Here is a 17,301-nt window from a genome sequence, read left to right as displayed (position 1 = left end):
TAATAAATTTAAAACTAAATTTGTCCAATGATAAAATTTAAAGTTAATAATTTGAAAGTATAAACAAGATTCAGGATAGATTTAACATCTAATATAATTTTTTTTTTAATAGTCTAAAATTATTTTCTATCATTTTAGTTTCTTTTGTCATTTTCAATATTATCAGTTTATTAGAGATTAATATTAAATTTATATAAAAATAAAATTAAATTAGAATTGAAATTAAAAAAAAAAATTATTGAATATTACATTCTATATGTTTATATATATATATATATATATATATATATATATATATAGTTTGTATGATTATAAAATATATTAGCAACATAATTGTATTACAATCATATTTTTAACATAACCAACATTTAGCAGCAGAAGATATTTTTAATTTTTCACTAAATTTTACAACTTTGTTAAATGATAAAAATATCATTTTAATTCTATAGTTATATTCGTTCAAAAATAAAACATAAAAATGTAAAGTAATATTTAGTGATTATAGATAGAATTCTTGATACGTTAAAACAGACATGCTGTAGAGCGGGTTGCAGAATTCGAGGAGCAGAAAAATCAAACAATATTTAGAGATTTAAATTATATTCAATCATTAATTATATAAATATTTTGAATTATTTATTAATGAATTGCAAATTTTAATTCTTTATCTTTCGTAGTTATAAGTTAAATATTCAAATATTCAAATATTAATTTGAATTAAAAACTCAAGAATTTATGATCATGCTCAATATTTTTCAATAATTAATATTGTAATTTTTATTGTTACAAACTTTAAAATTAGGTACAAATGTATGTATAATTGTTAGATTTCAATTTTATATTTAAAAATTTAAATATTTTTTTGAAGCAGTTTATAGAAGACAATAATAAAAAATTATTGATTTTTTGTACAATCGATATTTCAGAATATAAGATGCAAAGTCTTGTAAGATGATAAATTTATTTTTGTTGTAAAAATAATAAGTATGAAAAAATGATAATTATGATTATCATTTTTTATGTCGCTCTTTTTTATCAACTGATCATTATAGTTTCCTAATAATAACATATGGCGCTTTATTCACTTGTATAACTTAAACACTAGTGAGCTATCTATCTTAAACATTTGTAATGCTGTTTTTATACTTTTTTTGTATGTATGTATTTATTATTTATATTTTATATTATATATATCCTTTAAATATATTAAAATTTAATATATTTAAAGTATATTTTATATTACTACTCAAAGTTATATAAATATATTTTTTAATATTTATCATTTATATAATTAACATATGACTTCATTACTATATATTATTTTTAATAGATATAACTATATATTTTTAAAATAAGATAAAATGACAGATCAATTTAAAATAATATTCTATTATTGAGTACATATTTTCTTTAATATTATTCTTTTTTCAAATATATATGTATATATTTGATCATGGGTTCCATATTCTTAAAATCCGATACTGTACTTGATAGAGAATGTTGATAATCAGTTGGCAATCCTCGGTGATAATATCACTGTAGCATGGGGTACTTGATCGAGGTAGACAGCCCTGGTTTTCTGGAAGTCGTCAGTGGGGCCATTAAACGCGTTATATGTGTATTGCAATTTGATCCCGTAGCGCTCGATCGGAGAGTAATTTACGCGAATTCCTGGGCATCCGGGTCTCTGCAGGTGGGCCATCAGGGTTTCTTTTCACGTCTGATGTGTTCAGTGTCGCAGCAATTGCTTTCCTGTTTCTTTGCTTGTATAATATTCAAGACTGTCATTTACTAATATTATTTCGTTGACTTTAGCTACGTATGTAATTAAAGTTTTCTATATTATCAATTTATTTTTTTTTCTTTCTATAATTATTTAATTTTTAATTCCAATATTGAATTAAAATTTTCACTGATACTTTATTTGCAATTATTTTTTTAATCTGAAGTTTTTTTATTATCAATTTATTTTATTATTCAATCAGAAATAATAATAATTACATTTGTAGGACGTAAATGTACGTGAATTTTTGAAAGGTGATGCAGGGCATAATGCCAGTTAAAACAAAATCTCGTGTTTCTGAAAATATGGGTATCACAGGTGGATTGGTAGATGCTAGAGACAAACAAGTGTTAAAAGAAGCAGTGGAAGCAGTTGTTAATAGTTTTGCTAAACATACTCAAGGCTATGGAAGAGGTATAAATATCTACATTTCTTTTTAATTAATATTAAATTTTACATATACATATATTATTTTATTCTGTATTTATTATAGTAAATGTGGTTGAAGCTTTGCAAGAATTTTGGCAAATGAAACAAAGCAGAGGAACAGAGTTAAGAAATGGAGCATTAGTTATTTATGAATCCGTGCCTGGTACTAGTCCACCTTATGTATGTTATGTAACTCTTCCTGGAGGTTCTTGTTTTGGTAGTTTTCAAAATTGCCCAACTAAAGCAGAGGCTCGTAGATCAGCAGCAAAAATTGCTTTGATGAATTCTGTTTTCAATGAACATCCTGCTCGTAAAATAACTGATGATTTCATAGAAAAGGCAGTTGCAGAAGCAAGAGCTAGCTTTGCTAAACCTTCTACAACTTCTAATGGTGTTGGTAATCAAGCACAGGTATGTTCTGAATTATATTTATTATTCATGAGAATTAAAATATTGCATTAAATTATTTAATTTTTAGGGAAATGGAGATGAGAAAGAAGATCCAAATACAGGTATAGGTGCATTTCGTTTTATGTTGGAATGTAATCGTGGAAGAACGATGCTAGAATTTCAAGAATTAATGACAGTCTTTCAATTACTTCATTGGAATGGATCTTTGAAAGCAATGAGAGAAAGGCAATGCAGCAGACAAGAAGTAGTTGCTCATTATAGTCATCGGGCTTTAGATGATGATATGCGTAGCCAAATGGCATTAGATTGGGTAGCAAGAGAACATGAAAGCGGTGGTGGAGTTGTTGCTATGGAATTGGCATTGGCTGAAAGAGAACTTGAAGCAGCACGTTTAGCTGGAAGAGAACTTAGATTTCCTAAAGAAAAAAAAGATATATTAATGCTTGCACATGCTCAAGTATGTCCTCAGTGATTTTCACATAACAATTGTGCAATTAATACACAAAAAAAACCAGTTTTACAAAAACTGGTATTAGGGGAATATATATTTTTTAATGACATACAATGTCACTATATTGTGAAATATTTTATTGTTGTTTAACAGTAAGATACGTAATTAATTCCGTCCTTTTTATGAAGTATTTTTGGTGATAATAGAATAATAATAAAATTATAAATTTTATTTTTAAGAATGCTTTAAGCGCGTGACTGCCATTATAAACTGCGATACATACAAAATAGATCATTTGAGTCAAAATTAATTATTAATTGTATATTATATAAGTATATTTTGGTACAAAATCTTGTCTTCCATAATTTCATGTAGTTTTTCCTATAATTATAGCATCATATATCTTTAGCATATTGCGAGAATGCTTGGTGATATATTGCTTGCCTGATGAATAATATATAAGTGATATGATTGATTTTTCATCAATACATTTATGTTCATCATTTATATGAAATCATTATTCTATGTTATATATTTACATAATATTTACAAAACATGGACACATTTGCTATACTTAAAGTTATATACATGATATAAATTGTTTTAAAAATATTTTATTACTATTTTTAAATATTGATAAATACATGTTTTAATAAAATTTCATAATTTTAAGCATATTTTATTTAATCCTAATTAAGGTTGAGTGGAAATTTCAAGAACAGCTTTAGGCATTTTTGTGCTATCTGGTTCATCTTCTTGCATTGGATGTGATAGTACTTTGTCTATAATTCCAAATTCCTTTGCTTCTTTAGGACTCATGAAATTATCCCTTTCCATACATCGTTCTGTAAATTTATAATATATTATAAAGATTTATGTAATATGTTTTTATAAATTAACATACCTATTTTTTCCAGATCTAAACCTGTATGTTTTACATATAAATTATTAATTTGCTTTTTAAGCTTTAATATTTCTAGAGCTTGTATCTGTATGTCAGTAGCTTGACCAGATACACCTCCTGATGGCTGATGTGTCATAATTCTTGCATTAGGCAATGAATGGCGCATACCCTTTGTTCCTGCTGCCAATAATAAACTTGCCATTGAGCATGCTTGTCCTACACACCATGTTGCAACAGGAGGTAGAACATATTGCATGGTATCATATATACCAAGTCCAGCTGTGACACTTCCACCAGGTGAGTTAATATACATATGAATTGGATTTTTACTATTTTCTGATTGAAGAAATAGAAGTTGAGCTATCACTACTGAAGATACATTATCTGTGATCTGTAAAATTTTTGATTCTTTAACTAGAAAATTAATGATAAATTAAGAATTTTAAAATTAAATTTAGAATTAATTATAATACTAAATTAAAGAAAAAATATATTAAGCTGTACCGGGCCCATTAAACAAATAATTCTTTCTTTTAAAAGACGCGAGTAAATGTCATATGCACGTTCTCCTCTTCCACTTTGTTCTACAACAACAGGTATAAAATTTAGATATCGCTTGCTTACTTTTTGACCAGGAACCTATAAATTTAATAATATTAATGATTGAAATATAAAATTATAAATATAAATTAAATGTTTAAAAGTTTAAAAATAATAGTGTCAAATTATGTGAATAACTAATTAATAATATTAAATCATATAATTTGATATTTTGAAATACTTACAAAAATTTGTAACAGATTACTAAGTTTTCTTAACATTTTTATAATTTTACGCTTATTGTGATCATTAAACTTGGATATATATTGCTGCAAATAATACTTTACATAATAAACTAATGAGTAGTTTGATAAATCTTTGTTAAGAAATTAAAGAATAAAACATAACCTAAATAAAAATTTATTATCATAAATTTATTATAATATCAAAAAAAAGATTTTTCGTTAATATAGTTACATCAATTATATGATAATTGAAAAAATTGATCTAAATATTTAATTTATCGTACAATTTTTTTAAACTCTTGTAGGTTATATTTTATTTCTTTTAATTAGATTTTTTTTTACACAAAGAAATTTTTAATATATTCCATTTTTCATCTTCAACTTTCTATTCGAACAAATCAGTTAATCCAATTACAAAGAATTTTTTATGAAATGGCAGTCAAAACTAACTTGTCCTAAGTGCGACGTAAATAGGCTATTTCTTTATACAATGTGTTTTATTTATTTACATAATGGCTTTTTTTACATAGCTAAATTTATTGGTAACATTAAAAACATTATGCTTGTAATATATAATTAAAATAATTTTCTACATATATTTAATGTAATACATATGAATAATCTGTAATGTTTTTATTATTCGCAATCATGTAAATTTGCTTTATGTAATCACAATATAAATGAAGATAGTAAAATAACAAAGAAAGAGTAGAATAAATAGAATAAGTGAGAAAAAAACGTAGATTTTTATCATACGAAAGTTTTATCTGATAGAAAAGATTAATTATTATAAATTTTAATTTATAATAATTTATAAATCATCGTAAACTTATTTGTTTTTAGTATTTAGTAATTAATAAAATTTTGTTTGAAAGTTGAGGTTATCTTTTTTTTATTTTGATGTAAGAATTTTTCAAATTATGTAATGTATTGTATAAAAATCTATAAAATTTTAATGTGTCTATATAAATATGTATTTTTCTAGAAGCAATGAATATATTTACATTATTTAGAACTACTTGTCAAACTATAGGATTTATTGCTCCAAAACTGTCATCTGTGGAATCATTTGCAAGAATTATAAATAATAATATACATCATATATATAATAAACAATATTCAAATTTTTCAAGCATGCATGTAAGTAAAATTACATCTAAATTACTTCAACCATTACTACCAATACATAATTTCACATGTGGTTTAAAAACAAAAACTATATTACATCGAAGATGTAAACATTGTTTATTAATGTGGAAGAATGATAGGAAATATATAATATGTAAAGCAAAAGCAAGACATAATCAAATGGAAAGAATTAAAAAAGATAAAAGCACATGGATATTAACACATGCTACACAAAGTAAAATAAGAGAATGGTAAAGCATTATGTAAAATAAATATATATGTTAATAGATATATTTAAATTATGATTTAAAATAAAATGGTTTAAAACAAATTTATATTTGTTTCATTTATATTTTTCAGAATTTAATATAGTTTACATATAGTTTTTTATGCATTTTATAATAATATCATAAAATTAATATCATTTAAATTATTTGTAAATATTTATTTATTTATAGAATTCTATTTAGCACCTGTATACACTAGATGCTGAAAAAAAAATTATTATTTTTTTTTATTTTACATTATGTTTATTAATTAAAAACTTACTATAAGGAGGACAAGTAAAAGTGCAAACATTGCGTAATGTTGTATATGGGCGATATTTATTAAAATAACATGCAAAACCTCTAGGCATTGTGGGAACAAAAGGAAGGATAGTGGAATAACAAACCTGTTAAAATATTATTTTATTTATACAGAAATTTTAGACTATACATATATTTTTTAAACATACCATATTAGAATTACGAGGCAAAGGTTGTAAAAATAATGCAGAAGATACTGGCGATGTACAAGAGGATGAAGGTGCAGCTTGCATTTTTAATTAATATAAATTTATTTATATATGTATTAATAATATTTATTTATACATTTATAAATTATTTTTGTTAGAATTATATATACATATATATATATTTATATATACACATATACATATATTTAATTAATAATATATTTATATAATATTGTATTTATTTTAATACTAGAATTTTATTAATTATTTCAAAATAAACTCAGAAAAAGATTGAAATTTTGCCACTATCATTTGTTTCGAATTTCATTTTTTATATAATAATGTTTTATATAGATATAGATATATAATATATTATTATATGTATATTATATATAATACAATATATAATATTACAAATTTTTTTATGTAATAATATTCAATATATTTTATGTATTGTTATACTTAAAATATATGATTGTTGTTATACGTTTAGCAATTAAATTGAATAAGAAAAATTTATAAATTAGATTAATATAAATAAAAATATTCTTAAAACAATAAATTAAAAATATATATTAATAAAGTATATACTAATAATAATAGTATATACTAATAGTAATATACTATTACTTATATACTAATAAAAATAAAATAATAAAATATACAGTTAAAATTAAATCTAATAAATGATTATTATATTATATATCAGTTATTTATAATAAAAATCTGTGATGAAATAAATTAATAAAATTTAATATTATAAAATTAATAAAATATAAATAGAATTTTGAAAATTATATTTAAATACTTTATATTTTAAACTATTTGTTTGAGTGTACAAATAATTATTGAAATTATGAATAATTTCAATATCAAAGATATATGTATTCGATTTTGTATATAATTCAAAATATAAATTAATTTATACTTTATTTTAATTTAAAATGTTTTATTAATGAAAATAATATTGATTTCGAATTAACTTTATTGCATTATTATTTTATCAATTTAACTGATTAAAAACTTTAATAGAATCTATTCCATTCAATTTTTATAGTTTTAAGTATTTTTAGAAAAATATTTTTGGCATTCATAAAAGATCATAAAAGATCTTAATTTTTATCATATTCATTTATGTTAAATTTTTAATTTGTATTATTGATATTTATATTATATTATTTTTAGACTTTTTTAATTTTTATATTAAATTTCTTTCTTATGTTTTAAATCTTTCTGAATTTTTTTTGAAAATTAATTTTAATAATTTATATTTTTTGCAAATTAATCTCATCAGTCGTCTCGTAATGGGACTTAATAATTGGAACTGATTTCTAAAATATAGCCTATGATTAATTTTATTAAAATATTATAATACTAAAAAGTTTATTTAAAATAATGTTAAGCTAAAAATTGCACATATTAAATTTAATTCAGACTTTGCAAGATTTTCTTTAAATATTTTGGTTATACAGATTGGATTATAAATTTTATTATTTGTTGTGGAATATTATAGGATTTTTCATTACCAATGAAATTCTAATATGATTATTATATTAAGATGAAAATGTTTGCTTATTAATAGATTTTTTTGACAATCATAATCAGAAATATTTATTATAATTATAATTTAACATTATTTAACATATTTATATATATAAAATATAATTGAAAGAATATATATAATATATATATTCTTCCAATATAATATATAAAAAAAAGCTATCTTTATATAGATAAAAAAAATTTCCTTTTTAATAATTTCGTTGTTGTATATATTTTATTATTATAACTATTTTAATTAGAATTATAATTATAATAAAAAATTACAAAAAAAGATAGTTTGGCAGAGGAAAAGTAAAGACTACTATATGTGAATTATTTGCATTGATTTCATCCCATTTATCTACTTTCGAGATTTCTTTCCACATTTCTGTATGTAGAGGAGAAATTCCGCTTAACCAAACCTGAAAATATATTTTTAAATATTTTACAATATATTATTTACAATATTATTTCTTTATATCTAAATGAAAAATATATCAAATGATTCTCTCTTATTTAATAAATTATTTTTATTTTGAAAACACAAGTATTATTTCTTATATTAAACGAAACCTTTTCACAATGTTGTGCCCATATGAGAATCAATTTATTTTCCATTTTTTCGGATAGTTTTTTTACTTTCTTTAACATCTTTATTGCTCTACTTTTTTGTGATTTTATCATCCAATAATATGCTTTTAATAACATATATCTGTAATTTCAAACATTCTTTTTCGATTTCATAATTTTATTTTACAATTAGAGTTTTATCAGTTTTATATACCTGGGAATTGTAATTATAACAATCTTGGTCATTTTTTTTCCATATTTAAACATATTTTTTATTTCTCTTATAGTAATAGTTGCAGCTATATTTCTGGTGTTTAATTTATGCACTATATCGATGAAATTTTATTATAAATAATATATAATTTATCAGATTATCTTACAATTTTGCAATAAATCCTTTTAATAAAAATTTATACCATAAAGAATTAATAGTCCTTCGAGTTTTTTTAAAAAAGTTATTGTTGCTGCTACTATATGTTCATCCATAATGGGGGTTTCTATAATTCTATTCCTCCATACTTTTGCAGCATCCCATTGTTCAGTTCTAATGCACCTTTAAGAAAAATATAATCAATTTTTTTTTTACCAATTAATATCAATATTAATATCATATTTTTTTCAGTTTTTTTTAGAGAGAACAAGAACAATCATTTATGTACCATATACATACCATAGCCACATGCATATGAAATATCGATTTTCTGCTTCTGGATTGTATAAACTTATCATTCGTTCCCCCTCATGAAGAAAATATTGTTCGCAAACTTGGAAAGATACAATTGACATTCCAGTATCTAAATAAATGTCAGCGCAAAGTGCATAGTACCAAGTACGTCCAGATTTATCAAAATGATTTTGGGACACAAATTCTACAAAATCGTGGAAAACATTTAGAAAAATGATTTTATATTATACAACCACTGCATTTAGACATCGTAAATAAATCATCACCTAATTCTCTTAATTGAGTGATTACTTCCGAGAGTCGGCAAGACAGTAATAACAAATGAATTAATCGTGGTAGAATCAATATTTTCAAAGATGTGGATCCAATCGTAGTTGCTATTCTATTAGTAATGAAACCAATGTTAATGGCTTTCGGAAAGTCTCCTCTTAACCATCGAGAAAAAAATATCGCCGCATAAAGCTGGGCGATCACTTTCAGCTCTTGAGCTTCGAGTGCTCTTGTCTTCTCGCTAGAAATAAGAATACCCTTCTCTTCTAAATAAGGTATGATATATCTGGAATTGGGTAAAAAATAGTGTTAGTGTGTTAAAATATCGTATATCCTAATCGTGCTATAAAAATTCTCACCTATCTTGATACATATGTGCAGTGATTAACATATTGCTGAGCGATATACAGAGTGTAGATGCATCCTTACTGGATAGATCCAAAGCTGCGTTCAAACTCCAAATTGCTGCTAAACGAGCGTGCTTCCTCATTCCTTTAATCTATATACAATGAGGAGCGTAAATGTGCCAACTTATATAAGAATAATTTTAAACAATACTCAACCTACTCTGTAGAGTTTAAACATTTGTATCAAACATGTTGCCAATTGTTTAGTATAATCCTGATAGTCCTCTTCGAAATATTTAATATCTTTCATAAAAATGAATTTTAATTTCAGATTCAATAACTGCATCTTCGAGTTTAAATCGATCATCATTTCAAGTTTTGGAAATTTATATCCTAAATTTAACATTGCCTTTTCGAATAATTCTTCAGCTTCGAAAATGGAGCCGGTTTCAAGAAGACATTGGCCTTGAAGAATTTGTATTTTTGCAGCAGAAAAGGGGGAAATAACTATTTCGTTTTCGTCCAATTCAAGTAGCTTTAGATAAGAGATGAGATTTCAAATATTTCGATTAATTTTAAAAAAAACGAAATTTCATAGATATTCAATTTTTAGAGAAGAAATTTTAGAAATTTCAATACCTTTTCGAGGACATTTTCGCTTTCTTTTAAAAGCTTTCTAGCTTGCGGTATGTTAAAAGAAATTATACAAATTTCTGCAAACTCTAAAAGAGCAGTTAGTATTACATCCAGTTTTCCTAAAATAGAACATTTTGATGTCCTGATATCAATATATATTATGTCAATTGTCAATTAAGTGAATTATATTTTAAAGAATATATTTACCAATACCGCGACAATGTTCAAGCATTTGAGTATACGTAGTCATCAATATCAGATCGCACAGGCAATTGGAAAAATCCAAATCCGAAAATGTGAGCGTTGGTTTTTTTTCGATAGTTCGAAATATATTCATACAAGTAAGAAATATCTTCCCTTCTATCATTTAACATAATCTTAATGATATAAAATGATCGAAAGTTAAAAAGAATTTTTAAAATATTCTTACAACTTACTTTTCTTCTCATCTTCAATATCTTCCTCTTCGTAAATTTCTTCTTCGAATATCTCATTTAATTGTATTATCGTTTTCTTTCTTTGATCTATTTTCCTTACCTCCCCTAATAATTTTACGAATCGACCTTCTCCGCAAGAAATACAACGCCTTGTATGATATTGCAAATATTTCAATGCTTGATTGTGCAACTCTATTTTCTGATTTTCTGTCAGTAATCTAAAATTTTATTAATAAATTTAAACTCTTTTAACGTATTTCTCTTGGCATAATAATAATTTGCTCGTATTATAAAAAAAAAAAAAAAGAATTAATACCGATAAGTAGTTTCACGGAACATCGTCATTTTGAATCTTATCAATCCACAAGAAGCATATTTTGGCAAATCTTTCAATTCATCTAAGGAAACGTATCTTTTCATTAATCAATTATTTATACGATTTATTCATTTCTATATTATATACGTTGCAATTAATACATACCTGGAATAGTAATGCCAATACACTTGCAAAAGACATCCGAATCATTGTTTCGTATATTTCTGATAAATATTATAGGGCCTTTAGTTTTGGTAAAATCCCCGATTGCGCAGCCAAATATTTGTATTTCGAAGAGTTTCGTAAGAGCTAATAAATTTATGCATTTCTTCAAATCATCAATTATATTTGAGAAATAAGAAACATATATGCGTTACCAAGACCGATGTCTCTTTTAGAAGTGATGGCCATTAAACTTTCTAACATGTGCCTATTTACAGTTTCCCCGATCACGGAAGCACATTTCAAAATAAGTTGATCAAGAGGTGTCAATGAATCGAAAAGCTTCAATATCATAACTGATATAAATATTTTAAATCCGTTATTCTTGATATTTTTCTATTATTTATCGATATATGATGTCAATATATATAATAAATGAATTAATTTTTTTTTTCTACCATCCATCGTAATGTCAGAATTTTCTTCCTCGTACACGAAGTGTTTTGAAATGTTGCAAACGGCGATCTTAGTCTCTTCGGGATCGATACTCAAATGTCTATGCATATTTTCTGGCCTTGTTATCAAAGGCTTGCTTTCCTGAAACGAAACACTCATTATTCTATTCTATTATATAGGATAAATCTTCTCTTCAAGAACGTTGAAGAACGTTACCTTATAACTCGCCATGTACATCTGCCATCTATCGTCCCGAACATCGTTAATTTCATCTATGTGCGAAACAAGTCTGATGAAAATTTCATCGAATTAGTATTTATGCGTTACGCATTGAGCATTGATTTTTTTCAAATACACCTTTTTAACATATACGAAGGAGGCAACACGTAACCTTTATTATTCGCTTCCCTTCTCGTTATATACAGTATTTCTATGTCTCCAACTTGGAGAAGACTCAATAGATAACTTTCGATCCAGCCAGGATTACCGAGACTTTTTTCCTGTATTATTCTTGAAAGATAAAGAAAGAAAAGAAAGAAAGAAAGAAAATAGTCGAGTTATAATAATAAAACTTGAATTGTCGTGAAATTTTATAATTTTGAATAAAAAAAATTTGGGCAAAATTTACTTTTCAAGCTCCGCTGGTAGACCATTCACGTTAAGCATCTGACACGCTAACGCAGCGTGATACCATTTGTCTATTCCAAGCAATTCTATTACCTTTTAACAAACGATTCTATCTTATCATTGGTATATACGATTTACATTTATAAAAGAATAATTGAACGAGTGTTACTAGTGTTTTCCTAAGAATATTGAAGAATATTGGGAAATCCGTTCCTACTTTCCGCCCAATGCTAATCACGAAGAAGATTATATCTTTTTTCGTGAAAACGTCAAATACCTCTAAGGAATTTGGATCGCTATATTCCGCATCGTCTATGATATTCACCCACAACTCTCTGAAACTACCTTTTATTAATTTTAATAAGAACTTTCTTAAAAGCTTTCGTTTCTGTGTCTCGTTTAAATCGTTGTAATCAGTAGTGATTGGGAATTGTACGTTGAAAGGTTCGTTGAAAACGCACAGGAAATACGGGTATTTCACCTTTCCAAGGCGCAAAAGTAATTTATCCTCGCGTTCCTTTTGCGTGGACATTGCGGTGAAATCAAGAGCTTTTGAAAATATTAAATTCATCATCGTGTACGGGATCTGCACTGAGAAACAAATCACGTTTGATTGTAATGTCAACCATTTGGAAACATTATCGAATATAATATCGAATTGTGAAATTTTATAATAATAATTGAATGAAGTGTGAACCTGGCTATCTTCTGGATGCAAGTTAATATAATTGTAACGTATGTTCGGTGATATGTTCCGTGTGAATTCATCTAGCAATCTTGTCTTTCCTATTCGTGGTTCACCCCTTTGAATCCACATGGATTGGAATGGGAACGTATCATGTCAGGGATAAAATATTTCAATGATAACGAGATGAGAAAAACGATAAAACGATAATTACTTTATAATAAGCGTATTGTATTCCGGTCGTGGACCACGCTCTTCTTTATCTATAACGTTATACTCTATCATTTTTGTTAACATCGATTTAAATATTTTAACTTCATTGATTCGATCGAGTAAAGGATATGAATTCCAAATTACGTACGACGAGACGAACCTATAATATTATTATCATTATCATTATTAAACGTAAATAGTTTTATATATATCAGAAATATATTTACTTTGGATGCTCTTCGAACTCGTATATCGGTCCAATATGCGAAATTCCCTTCAAGTATTTTGGCTCTTGTAAGATGAAATGACTAGCCTCGAGATGGGAATGAAGGAAACTTTCTCGATCACAAATCACCTACCGATTCTTCATTATATTCCCTTGCCTTCTGCAAAATAACATTTCAAAGATCCGCCAATTCTTACCTTGTCCTTATAAGCTACCATAAGCCTCGCGGCTTTGTTCACCGACGTTCCAATCACTGTATACTCCCTTCGCAAAATATGCCCAACTACACCACAATACGTCATCCCTGTGGTCACAGCTATGGTCACAGATTTAATATTTTTCATCTCTATGAGCGTCAATCTTAATTTATACGCGCATTTCAAACCGATCTGCGACTCTAATTCGTGCTTATCGCCTCTTAAACCGAACACGCAGAGGAACATCAAATCTTTGTCGAAGAGGGAAGTCTTGTTCACGCATCCGTGCATTTCACTTACGATCCTTGGAGAAAGGAGAAAGGGGAATCAGAATGGAACGTATGAAGGGAGACGCGAAGGAAAGGAGATACAACAACTTACTGGCACACAAATTTATAAACGATATTCACTAAACTAACTAACTCTTGTTTGTACGCATCGATGGTGATCACATTGATGAACAGAATCACCACTTGCCTCATTTCGGTTAGATATTCCAATGGCTCGTCCATTTCCACGGAACGAATGACAGGTCTCAACATGTAACTTTTCAAAGCTCCTTTCAGATGGCTTTCTGCCGCTTTTATAACTTTAGGCCGTACTAAAAAAAAAACGCGTTTCCCTAAGCGTTTAGAATTTCTTTTATCTCGACGACAGGATAAGGATGATTTTCTTACAGCTGTAATCGACCTCCTCGAACTTTTCGTGCTCGTATCGTTGCCTGGTCAGCAATTCGGTCAATTCAGGTTCTTCCTGTATATGCATTCTGGCCATGATAGTTGGATCATATTTTTCTATTAAATACTCGTTCTCCTCTTCTGAATAAAGTAAAATAATTTGCTTTTTTTTTAATAAAGCAGTCGGGACGAAGAAATCGAAATTGAAATTTTTTTTTTTTTTTAGTTAAAATACCTTCCTCGGTTATTTCATCCTCCCTTGGTACCACTTGATACCACATGGCTGTGCAAGTTATAATAAGGGTGTGTATACCATCGGGAAGTGTTTCGTGGATGTATTCGTGCGGATTCACCCATTGCCAGCTACTGGGAGCTACTATGATATCGCCTCCTCTAATGTAATTAACGCGAACGATGATGATTTCTTAAATTATCGTGAGATGAGATAATTAAACGTGAGATTTCTTTCTCTCTCTTTTTTGTTTTTTTTTTTTAATTACCGACAAAGGCCTTCAGCAAATTTCACATCCCACACCGGTTTTCCGGTGATAATGTAGTGAGACATGGTCTCTGGATCTCCGATAGACGTGAAATATGTTTTCCCAGAAGCAATTGCCAATTTTACTTTAAGAAACAATGTCGATCGTAATTTCAATAAATATCTCGATTTACGTTCGATTGTTGCGCTTAAAAGATATGTCCCTCTCTCTCTCTCTTTCTCTTAGCTAATGAACAAACCTTTAAGAGTCACTCCAATTTCAGTTTCGTAAGTTCCAAAGTGTTTCTGAATGATGCAGGCAGTTTGCATCGCTGTCACGGCCAAATCTCGCATCATCATCCCCTTGTGAAGCTTCCACATCACTATGAACGCGTCCCCGGAAAATTTCAACACGTCACCCTCGTGATAAAGTATTTCTTGCACCATAGCACCGATATAAGAGTTCAATGTCTCCGACAATTTCGATGGCCCGCCTTTCCCAATTTTCGTATATTTCTCGGCGAGGTCTGTGAAACCTTGACGAAAAAATTCTTTTTTCTATCGATCTTTTTCTACGGATTCTTAATTCTTTTTTTTATTTTTCTCTACGAAATCGTTATTTTTTTATATTACCCGACACATCGCCAAGCATCAAAGTCGTGTAATACATTCGAGTTTTATAATCGTCGTAATAATCCAAAATTTCATCCGGACACATCGAGGCAAATATTTTCGTGTGATATTCGATTCTCATCTGCGCGATTTGTGATTTTTTGTCCGACGGTATACTGTCTTTCTTTTTTCTTTCCTGATCTGTCGATTATATTTATTACATCAAGATAATATCAAGATAAAATAATTAATAAACAGAAATTTAGGTTATATCGAATTTACTGATTCGTATCTCGAATTTCCGAGTTTTCCTTCGCATAGCTCTAGCATATTCAGCTCTTTCGCGTGCCATTTTCTATCCACATCTATTTTGAAGCAATCCGATTCAATTTTATATTAATTGAACAAAACTTCAATTTTTCGTTATACGAAACGAAAATAATGTTATCAATGTATGCAAATGATTTTCTTTTATATAAAAAAATTGTCAAGCAACTTCAGTATGATCAATCAATCAGATTATATACCATCAAATATTTTATATTGCAAATGCTACTGTTTCATTTTTTATGCGTCAAGTAATGACAAGATTTACATATATATATAAAATTCTCGCGATAAATTTATTATCATGTTTCAAGAAATAATACCACCATAATTTTGTTCTTTCATAAATTGTATTTATTCAATTCAGTATCAGGTCTATAATCAAAATTTTTGGAGAAAGGGGTCAGCGTTTAACAATGAATACACTTTTCGTGACAATAGACAATATGTGTTTATTTAATAGTCTCGCTATATAGATACTTAATATGACTTGTCGTTTCTAACAGATCGCTGTCTACAACGTGACGGCCGAATTTTATTGTGCCTGGCCCTACTAGTTCCTTATTGTGCTTGAATCTATGATGGGTCGACGTCATTTTTGGTTTATTTAATTATTTCTCTTTCTCTCTCTCTCTCTCTCGCTCTCTCTCGCTCTCGCTCTCTCTCTCTCTCTCTCTCTCTCGTTCATTCCTCACACCGTCGGCTGTCAACTTCGACAAATTCGATTATACTCGCTACTTCTTTCAAGACATCGTTCATACGAAATCCGAGTTTCGCGAATATAGGAATTCGTTTCTTTTTTTTTTTTTTTCTTCTTTTTGTTTCTTTTGCGTGGATCTCTCTAAGAAATTAACGACTTCTTCTCCATCTCGATCTGCTTATTTTTCTCTTCGTTATTATTTTTATTATCCCATTTCTCTTTTCCTTTTTTTCGTTTTCACGCAACAAATATTTGTGATGTCTATATATATATATATATATATATATATATATATATAACGTGATCGATGAACACATTAGTCTTATGCTGTGTGTATGACGTAGTGTTTCTTTCCTTTTCTTTTCTCTGGAAATATGCATGTATGTATTTATGTATTAATCAATTTTTACAAGTGATACGTATACGTAAAACGAGATTAGCAATATTGTTACAATATGTATATGTATAGTTTTGTAAACGAGTTTACCATTAACCAGCAACCACACACACT

At 27.2% G+C, this 17,301-nt stretch overlaps 4 protein-coding genes across 9 annotated transcripts; 2 read left to right on the top strand and 2 right to left on the bottom strand.

Annotated features, from left to right (window-relative positions):
• The first annotated feature begins 1,551 nt into the window (after positions 1-1,551).
• On the top strand, positions 1,552-3,686 carry LOC551265 (protein limb expression 1 homolog). 2 transcript variants are annotated; one of them, XM_006561807.3, is made up of 4 exons: positions 1,552-1,693; positions 2,010-2,197; positions 2,277-2,623; positions 2,691-3,686. In XM_006561807.3, the coding sequence occupies exons 2-4, from the start codon at positions 2,041-2,043 to the stop codon at positions 3,093-3,095; spliced, it is 909 nt and encodes a 302-aa protein (XP_006561870.1). In that variant the 5' UTR covers positions 1,552-1,693; positions 2,010-2,040; the 3' UTR covers positions 3,096-3,686. The 2 variants fall into 2 exon arrangements, with proteins under 2 accessions (XP_006561870.1, XP_623659.3); XM_623656.5 differs by having other exon boundaries at positions 1,583-1,819.
• Positions 3,289-5,349, bottom strand: LOC409011 (ATP-dependent Clp protease proteolytic subunit). 4 transcript variants are annotated; one of them, XM_006561809.3, is made up of 5 exons: positions 5,214-5,349; positions 4,764-4,847; positions 4,483-4,617; positions 3,979-4,369; positions 3,289-3,919 (listed from the first exon to the last, which is right to left on the bottom strand). In XM_006561809.3, exons 2-5 carry the CDS (start codon positions 4,797-4,799, stop codon positions 3,768-3,770), a joined length of 714 nt encoding a protein of 237 aa, XP_006561872.1. In that variant the 5' UTR covers positions 4,800-4,847; positions 5,214-5,349; the 3' UTR covers positions 3,289-3,767. The 4 variants fall into 4 exon arrangements, with proteins under 4 accessions (XP_006561872.1, XP_006561871.1, XP_392540.2 ...); XM_006561808.3 differs by having other exon boundaries at positions 4,764-4,859; positions 5,214-5,304; XM_392540.7 differs by having other exon boundaries at positions 5,106-5,249.
• Positions 5,350-5,439: 90 nt separating this feature from the next.
• LOC113219015 lies at positions 5,440-6,222 on the top strand. 2 transcript variants are annotated; one of them, XM_026442972.1, is made up of 2 exons: positions 5,440-5,665; positions 5,749-6,222. In XM_026442972.1, exon 2 carries the CDS (start codon positions 5,754-5,756, stop codon positions 6,144-6,146), a length of 393 nt encoding a protein of 130 aa, XP_026298757.1. In that variant the 5' UTR covers positions 5,440-5,665; positions 5,749-5,753; the 3' UTR covers positions 6,147-6,222. The 2 variants fall into 2 exon arrangements, with proteins under 2 accessions (XP_026298757.1, XP_026298758.1); XM_026442973.1 differs by having other exon boundaries at positions 5,490-5,665; positions 5,752-6,222.
• Positions 6,223-8,380: 2,158 nt separating this feature from the next.
• LOC102653763 (adenylate cyclase type 10-like) lies at positions 8,381-16,686 on the bottom strand. Its single transcript, XM_026442963.1, is given in 29 exon segments — positions 8,381-8,591; positions 8,743-8,881; positions 8,954-9,065; positions 9,156-9,292; positions 9,410-9,608; positions 9,691-9,980; positions 10,054-10,193; positions 10,262-10,576; positions 10,681-10,796; positions 10,885-11,037; positions 11,115-11,332; positions 11,431-11,512; positions 11,596-11,739; positions 11,808-11,948; positions 12,051-12,189; positions 12,265-12,337; positions 12,406-12,558; positions 12,677-12,779; positions 12,781-13,516; positions 13,574-13,733; positions 13,801-13,928; positions 13,997-14,300; positions 14,378-14,717; positions 14,909-15,066; positions 15,174-15,297; positions 15,412-15,687; positions 15,785-15,971; positions 16,046-16,128; positions 16,581-16,686. Coding segments are annotated over 29 exon segments (5,397 nt in total). The 3' UTR covers positions 8,381-8,450.
• Between the last annotated feature and the right edge of the window lie 615 nt (positions 16,687-17,301).

Source organism: Apis mellifera, linkage group LG9 (assembly GCF_003254395.2).
Source record: "Apis mellifera strain DH4 linkage group LG9, Amel_HAv3.1, whole genome shotgun sequence".
NCBI classification, from domain to species: Eukaryota; Metazoa; Arthropoda; class Insecta; order Hymenoptera; family Apidae; genus Apis; species Apis mellifera.
This window is presented reverse-complemented; position numbering and strand designations above follow the sequence as displayed.